Raw genomic sequence first — 9,593 nt, forward strand, 5'->3', positions numbered from 1 at the left:
TGTCCAGTTTGGTGCTAATATCCAACATGTGTGTGTGTGCAGTGCATCCTTGTTGTTCTATGCTTGTGGGGACAGAGTACTCCGCTTGCACACACCCCATGGGGGCCAAGCCGCAGACAGGAACTGACTACTTGGGCAGACCACGTCCTGCGTAGTTCCGGCCCCTCATTAAACCTTGTTGGGGGGCATGCATCCTCCTGTAAGAGGGTATTTTGTACAGTCCTTCCTTATTATCACCCACCACCTGGTGGTTGTACCTCCAGTATTTTGTGTATACACTCCATGAGTAGTAATAATCCCCAGCTAGTGCTGGGTAATCCTGGTTTCTGTCTGTTTTCGAGAGTCTACTAAAAGGGAAAGACTTGGAAAAAAGCTCTCTGCACGACACGGTATAAAAGAAGGAACTGCTATACAATCTCTCAAATAAAATGAAATACAATCCTTGTCCTCATCCATCTTTAGACTTGCCTCCTTGACACCACCTTCACCGACAGACGAAAGGCGGTCAATTCCTTTGATGAGGGTACCTTCATCGTCCCATGATTAAAATGAGACATTTTAGACAGGCTGCAAATAATTGTAATGAAGGGTCATTGCACTATATTACAATTTCCACCGTATATAACAAGTGGCGATTGCAACATTAAGCGACAAACTGTTGCTGTAGATCTAGCAATCCATCCATCCACGCCCCACTAATGCGTGCTCCTCACCTCGTCCTGAATCCTCCCTCACCACCCTAACCACATCCTCCCCACTCCACCACAAGGAGGGGATAGTGCAAAGTGTTTGAGGGAAATGCAACAAATGGATGCACCTTATTTTGAGTCATCTTTTCGCTTTTGTTTTACTTTTGTATTTTTTTATGTAAAGCGTCTTTGGGTACTAAGAAAAACGCCATATGATTGCAATGCATTATTATAATGACCTTATTCAGCTTCATGGCTGGAGAATGAAATTGGACACTCTCTGTCAAGAGACTCAGTATGCCATGAGGAAAAAGGACCAGGGATAACAGCATTATATGAGAGCAAATTGTAGCCATCTAAATATCCTAGATCGTACACTGTGGACCCTGAATCTATCGTCTGGGATCAATACAGTATTGTCCTATCTTATCTTACTCAGATGAACTGGTGCTTTTTTCCACCAAGGCCCTCCTATTAGGCTATGACGCCCTGGCTTATCAGTATCAACTTCTAGGTTACATATTTGCATGGTTCCTCTTTGATCCCTCATAATATTTTTATTACGGATGATTTCGCTCTTTTCAATTTGTTTGTTCACCTGGCGGCCATCTTGGGTCTAAAAGCTAGTGGGGTGATGGAACTGACTGTGGCATTCACTTCCCCTTCCCGGCAGGTACCCAATAAAAGTAACAGCACAACAGTGTGACAGCGGATAACTGTTTAATTACATTGCTGACTTCCCATTAATGACAAAATAGTATTTTTTTGTTTTCTTTGCATACAGAGTACAAAGTGATGCTCTGCAATCTGTGCATGCTTTTTTTACTTGTTTCCTGCTATGATGTCAGAAAATCAATATCGCTAAATCAATATCAAGATCTCTCGAGAACACAACCAATTTCCCAACCGTTATGCTAAAAGCCCAACGAGTGCCAAATGATATCACAACCCAAGTACCCCTAAGGCATCGGATAAACCTCTTGTGACGCCAAAACGTCTTCATTCGTGTACATGCTAAATAAATCAGTCAGTCATCACAACCCAAGATTCATTCTTCATCTGCATTTCAGCACATTTGTCGGAAATGCCCGGGGCGGAATCAATGCATGATCATTAGTACAAACATGTTGTCTGATGAAATTTAGACCAAGAAATGTAGCCAAACGCAGCCCACCCAAGAGGCTCCCTAGTCTCCACCGCCCCGCTGACCAGAGCCACATACCCCACTGTGCCACCTCATTGCTCATCAATTCTAATGCACCCACGACGTCTGAAAGGCTCTGTCTGATTGGGTCTGATTGGATCGTGAGGCCGGTCCCTGCCAACGTGGCTTCATCAATGTGTTGTACAGAAAAATATCAAAACAAACGCTGCGATTTACGTAACAAACGTGGCGTGCATGTTTAGTTCCAAGTCGTGATTGCTAGATTGGAAATGATCTTCGAGATGCATAGGCTTAAGTGTGACGGATTGTTGATTCATTTATTTATTTATTTATCTTTACAGATCAACCCTCCTCATGACAGTAGACCGAGTTCAACCTAAATATCTCCACACATTGCACAGCCTAACGCACCACATCTCCTATCAAACAACACCATCTAATACACGAGACTGACAGCGACCATCACCATCACCATCGCCCTCGCCACCGGCCCCACCACACCAATTCATCCACCAGCACCACCCGGTTGTCCCGGCTGGAGTAAGATGCACCTTAAAGTCCACATCCATCCCCACTGACACTCTCTAACTATAGGCTTGCCATCCTTCACTAGATGATTGAGAGACCTGTCTGGCAAAGCGAGGCAGAGTACAAAACAACCCTCCACTGTGGGCATGTCCACACTCAGCAACCTAACAGTCGACACGGTGTACAGCAAACACATGCACAAAGATCTTTACCTTGCTGATGGAACAATCGCGGCTAGCACATCGCTATGATTCCCATCCGTTGGGGAGAATTCCGGTTCCGCGTTCCATGTGCATGTGGGCTAGCAGTCGCGACATTCTAGAAGCCCCATCCCGGCGAGATGGTCCTGTGATGTCCTTTCTCCAGCACCAATTGGCTAACGGAACTGCAGCTACACTGTTAAGACACACATACACAGAGGTTGGCAGGTTTTTTAAATCCTTACTGTGAAACCAGAGCAGGTATCGACTGTCTCTCTCTCTGCTTCTCCCTTCCTTCCTCTCTTCTCCACCCACCTCTTCTCTTTTTTTGGTCCGGTCCCCCCCCCCCCCCCCCCCCCCCATCATCATCATCTCCCTGCGTCTCCACCTCCCGACCGGCCGAGGAGGCTCTGTTACCATGGCGATGCATGAGGCTGTGCCCCGATTGGTGGAGCCCGCTGTGATGCAACGGTTAATGGTACAGCCCCGCTCATACATGGATGTTACCGCGGTCTGACCCCACCCCTTCCTTCTCTCCCCACCACCCTTTTCTCTGTCTTTCTTTTTGCCGTTTCCCATTCCCCTGCCACTTTTGTTTTATTTCAGTAGTCTGTTATTCTGAGCATCGCAGGTATTACGGCACCATACCGAAATCCATACAAAACAAACAAATAAACCAGGAAGCTAAATCAGAATGATATAATCCACTGTCAGGAACTCGACACAATACAAGTACAAACACAATTTGATGTCTTCCAAAATAGGATCGTATCCTATTTTTAAAGGCTTGTAGGAGGACAGTTCGCTAGCTATAACCTGTATTATAACCTCAAGGAGAGATGAGTCGGCCCTCTGGACAACAGGCTATAAACACATCCACCTGAAAGACCGCGATTGGATGCTGCTCACCTGCATCGTCCGCCCATTTGACTGAGCGAGCAGCTGGTCCACGGCACCGGGGACTTTTCATTTGACTACCAAATGACGGATGAACGAGCTAGGTGTTCTGACGCCAAAATAAAAGCACCTCGCAAATGAGTTCGTTTAACATTCCGAAGTAGCAACTAACTGCTGTATTTCCTTGAATGCGGAACCTAGTGATCTATTGATGGGGCAAGTAACTGATAACATTCATCTAAAAACAACCCAAAAATGCACACGGAAACACGTATCAATAGCACCTTTATTTAATCGTATGCTCTAGTCTATTAGACACCCGTTCTGTAAAAACACTTGGGTGGTGTGTTGTATGACCCGGCGTGGCCCGTGTGTGATGGCAGATGGAGGAAGCAGAAGAGGGCCCTTATTTTGTGACTCACACACACCCGTGCTCAGGATAACGGCGGTTTAATTACATTCATCCCGGCTCGTCTCGTGGGCTCCACGTTAAAAATACCCCGTTACCACCGACGGCGAGGCTCCGTCTGCCGAAGGTACCGTGAACGCAGGGCTAGCTTTAAATTACATCACAGCTGATGAAAAAAAAACGAGACTTATTAATATTTGTGTAATTATTTCGGCTTTATTGATTTACCGATTTTCCATTTTATTCATTGCCGGACGTTTAGAGTTTAAATGGCTTCCATGTTTCTTTTTTCACTGGCCATTTGCTCCCTATTTTGGATGAACCATAAACCACAGGGAAGGACGACAGAATTGTCTTAAAAATATATAAAAATTCTCTGATTGATTCTCCTCCCCCAAATCCGTGAATGAGTCTGTCATCCATCCCACTCTCTCTCTCTCGCACACACACACACACACACACACACACACACACACACACACACACACACACACACACACACACACACACACACACACACACACACACACACACACACACACACACACACACACACACACACACACTTATCTGAGAATCAGCAGAACAGGCCTAACTGAATAAGCCTCATGCTCTTCCACATTATACTTAACACAGCAGGGGCAAACGGGAGGGACTCTGCTGCTGGTCCGGCCCTTAATGCGTCTGCTAATTTATGAGCCTGTCATCGGTAGGCAGTCCAGACGACCGGGAGTGGTTACACAAGCAGTGTCCGTGGGCTACGACTGAAGGCAGAATTCCGCAGTCAGCTCCCCCACCATACGCACCGGGATGGCCGCTAGGGGAAGAAGGGCTGTAGGCTCTCAGGCTCTCGAGATTGGTTTGGTGGTTTGGTATAACATGGTTCCGTAGGGAATGTCAGGTGAAAACCCTTTTCGATGGCTCACAGACAGCAGGTACACAAACACAGCACACACACACACTCACTCATTCAAACACTAACCTACGAAGTTGAAGATTTCGATATTTACTAATCAAGAGATGCCTTTGTAGCAAATAACAGGACATTTGAGAGGCATGCAATTAAGGGGCATTTAGGAGTTTGGGCATCATTCAGCCACTACCACGCAATCCTGTCCCTTGGGTTTTCTGTTAAAGTAGCTCTAAAAGTTTAGCCACTTAACACCGTATTAAGGACCACAGTCCTTACTTTACTTCCTTCGGATGAGGAATACAATATATGGAAAGACTACTCGATATCGGGTTGTGTATTGTAGCATACACAAAACATTACGGCAAACCGCTAGATTAAAATGTATCCAAATACTATTCTGTCCTTGATAGCAAATAGTGTTCACATGTTCAGTTCATGAATTTAATCATTCTTCAATTTTGTCTTAATTTGATGTTCGTGTTATTGTACATGTAAAAAATCTTTTTGAAGAACATTACTGAGTTATTTACAGACTCAAATAGAATAGAATAATTAAAAAACGGCAGTGTGGCCATAGAAAGGGAGTGAATGGTTTGTGATGTATCATAAATTGGACATAAAATTCTCTGCCACTCTGAGGGGAGATTACAGCGATGCATAAGGTCCAGTAGAAGGAACAGAACAGGCTATATTTAATCTCTTTCAGGACAGAAAAAGCACTACTGAGGTTCATAAAATGATTGGCATTTCTTTCTTTTTCAATATCGGAACTAAAATATGAACTTTCTCTGAGACAAATGCAGTATCTCACTACAGTATTCTGACTTAGGGCGGCAGGAAGACTACCATCCTACTCCTGATCATCTTTCATTGATTCAACATACAGATTCTTCGCTTATATTTCTGAAACTAGAAGGACGTAACAAAAGAGTACATTTATCCACAAGTTCCATTCAAACTAGCATTTGTAAACAACAAATACAAAGTGCTTTACCTAGCTATACTACACCTTCACAAATTACTTTATCTCTTTACTTTACTCATCTCCAGGAAAACACGGTTAACTTATTTGCGGAATGGCGGTCAATGTGTTTCCCTGGGAATTACGAACGGTTAGTGTTTTGTTTCCTGGGGTGGTCCAGAGAGAGAGAGAGAGAGGTAGAAAGATAGAGAGAGAAGGAGAGAGAGATACCTGTAGATCCTGTAGACCGGCAGGGTTTAACACAACACCCACTGACACACACATACATTCTCACACACACACACACACACACACACACACACACACACACACACACACACACACACACACACACACACACACACACACACACACACACACACACACACACACTCAAACTCAAACACATACACACACACAATGTAGAATCATATTTTGAATAAAAATAAAACAGTCACGCATGATTTACTGCCTTAAACAATGAGCTGCCAGTGTGCAGGATGGAATAAATAAAAATCATGATTTATATAAATCGAACACACCCAAGGGACCAAAGAAAAAAAACACTTTGCAATGGAACAATTCCTCACTAAAAATACCCAGAAACATTTATTATTAAAGTTGCTGTTTTGTTTTCCGATTCATAGCCTTACACGACTCAGTCACACTTCCTTCCTCTTTTCATCTCCCTCTGCCCTAGCTTCAGACATTAACACGTTTTCTAAGTACACACACACACACACACACACACACACACACACACACACACACACACACACACACACACACACACACACTAATGGACGAATTACAGGCCAAAGCACAGAGAACCACACTAAAAAGTCAGGCGGTAAAAAGTGAGCTGAGGGGAAAGTACTGCCATCAGTCAAGCAATATATCACAAGTTCCTCCGAAAAATAAATAAAAGCCTGGGTGCTCCATTCTGGGGGCCAATTCTCAGGGGCCCAATACCATTAGTGCCTGGCCCTGCTCCACACACCTCGCGCTGGGGTGATGTAGCGCTGGACGGGGCCCAGCCAGGCTGTTTGTCACCAACACCTCCAGGACTCCCATGGCCTGCAGTGCCCCCCCTATCCCCCCGCTGGCCCCCCCAGCAGCTTACGTCCATTAACTTCTCCATGACTCATACTAGAGACAACAAATCGTTTCATCATGAACACAACAGAGCCCCCCTCCCCCCCCCCCCCCCCCTCCATCTTCTGCTTAGTCACATTCAGAACGGGCCCGCTACGGGACAGCCGTGGACAGCGGTCGGAGTGACAGAGGCGGAGTCCTTTTGCAGATCATCCGCAACATTGATACAATGATGTCACCTCTGATAACAGAGCCCGCTGCAACCTTTATGAGGTGTGTAAACATCAGACAGGACGGCTGCAAACCAGTGGCAATCAATTATGTCAGAAATTGCAGAAACTGAAACGAGGCTTTGTACATATTGATTAGATGAGCTGATTTGGAGATTTCGATTCAACAGGGAGACGGATGAAGTGGGACAAACCTAAACTGACTAGGGATGGTTCTCTGGAGTTACTCTCAGTCATAGCGCACAATGTCCTCCGTGTGTGTGTGTGTGTGTGTGTGTGTGTGTGTGTGTGTGTGTGTGTGTGTGTGTGTATGTGTGTGTGTGTGTGTGTGTGCGTGTGTGTGTGCGTGCAAGCAAGTGGGTATGCGTTGCACGTGCACGTGCACATTTGTGTGCGTGTGCACTTTTGTGCACGTCCTATTCGCGCATCCTTTTGTTAATATTTGATGGGGAAGTTATACATGACTGGGTCTGAACAAAGCTCAGGGATTGTTAATTAGAGTAAGTGGTGGGAACTGGGCGAAACGGAGCGACGAATGGGACAGTCTCACATCATCATCCACAGTGACCTTGAATCCTTCCAGGAATTAATCCACAAGCACATGGGGACACGCTGGGACTGAATGGGAACACTGGAACCACAGATCTATAGCCTAGTTAAAGTCACTCTGAGTGACGGTGGAGGGGGGGCGTGAAGGGACATGAGACCACGTCTACTCAATAGAGGAGTGTCATCTTTTCAGGTGAATGTAAACCAGAGCTCAAAGTCTAATCCTACGTTTGCATGCTTTGTCTGACAAGTATCGCTAAGTCAATCTAAGTGTACATTTTGTTATGATGTGGAACAAAGAAAACCTAGCAAATATTAGCATTTCTGACAATATAACCATTTAATTTTTTTTTTACTGGATAAATAGAACAAAAATAATAATTCTCTTGACAGATCGATTCGATTCTATAAATTTAGCCATCATGTACCTCCTCTTCAATATACAATATTTGGAATGATCATGCATAGGAAGCTAGCATGGTCCTAAACAACAGTTTTTTTTACAAGTGATGACATCGCATCTTCTAAAACAGAGTACGTGTTCTGTGATCAACTCTAACAGATCACTAATCAACAATCACCTATCCCCACTGTGGGCCAAATATGGGCACGTTTCCTTTTCTCGCCATCAATTCCATTCCAAAATGGCGCCCGCCCATAGCTTAAATTCAACCTACAGAATCAAACAGCCGTGGAGAGAAATTCAATAAATAACCTATGGCTGACGTCAGAGCCCGGGCGCTACAGCCTGTATACAATCTGAGTTTCCACCCAGCGTCTCCAGCCAACCGCAACACGCGGCCTGCTGTGAAGTCACGACGGCAGGGCTGGAATCCCTCTGTTTATCCGGCTATAAATAGACTACACACCGCCGTGACGCGACATCTTGTGACGCTCCCCCCACCCCGCATCCTCCATCCTCACATCCTCCCATCCCCGTATCTTTCCTCACACACACACACACACACACACACACACACACACACACACACACACACACACACACACACACACACACACACACACACACACACACACACACACACACACACACACACCAGACTGTACCACAGCTGTCATGTTGCTATTGGTATGCAGGAGTTGGCCTGGCATACGTGTTATCTCTCTCTCTCTTCCTCTCTCTCCCCCTCTCTCCCCCTCTCTCTATCCCTTCACTCTTTCTTTCTCCCCCTCCCTCCCTCCTTTCCTTTCTCCTCCACTCCTCTCTACCTCGTTTCCTTCTCCCCTCCCTCTCTCCACATCCCCTCTACGCCCATCTCTCTCTACCTATCTCTCTCTCTTTCTTTTCCTCTCCATCCCTCCCTCCCCCCATCTTCTCCACTCCTCGCTCTCTCTCCCTTATCAGCAGAGAAAGTGTGAGAGAGCCAGAGAGAGAACGCCGAGAGAGCGAAAGACGTGTGGTGTGAATGAGGCATAAGACACGGACAGATTGACAGGAGCATAAAGATGTGGCTGATGGAGTATTAGATCGTCTGGATGGGCCAGATACTAGGAAATGAGAGCAGGAGGGAGGGAGGATGGATCGGGCATATGGACACGCAGAAGACGAAGAGGTGATGGGGGAGCAGATGGAGACATGGGAGAGAGAGCGAGAGAGAGAGAGAGAGAGAGTAAGAGTGAAGTAACGAGAGCGGGAGGGAGCGAGATAGAGAGAAAAATGGAGAGTAGTAGAGAAGGAAAGAGACAAAGAGAGAGCGAGGAAACAATAGAGAGAGAAAGTAAGAGAGAAGGTAAGAGAGATAGTCTAACAGAGAGAAGGAAAGAGAGAAAAACAGCAAGTTAAAGAAAGTGAGAGAGAAATGTCATCTGACTGAATCTTGACCAATGGAGTATAAAAAATAGACTCTCCATTTCACTGTTGTTTCTTCATGGTTTGTGTAACTGTAAGTCGCTTTGGATGAAAACGTCAGCTTAATAAATGAGAGAGAGAGAGAGA

General features: G+C 45.5%; 1 protein-coding gene across 1 annotated transcript in view; it reads right to left on the reverse strand.

The window, feature by feature from the left end:
* Positions 1–533, reverse strand: part of LOC132448023 (membrane-associated phosphatidylinositol transfer protein 2-like) — a 19,772-nt gene extending 19,239 nt beyond the window's left edge. Inside the window, 1 exon segment of the mRNA XM_060039086.1 lies at positions 528–533. Coding sequence (XP_059895069.1) covers positions 528–533 — 6 coding nt within the window.
* Positions 534–9,593: the final 9,060 nt, after the last annotated feature.

This window comes from Gadus macrocephalus, chromosome 19 (genome assembly GCF_031168955.1).
Source record: "Gadus macrocephalus chromosome 19, ASM3116895v1".
In the NCBI taxonomy this organism is placed as follows: Eukaryota; Metazoa; Chordata; class Actinopteri; order Gadiformes; family Gadidae; genus Gadus; species Gadus macrocephalus.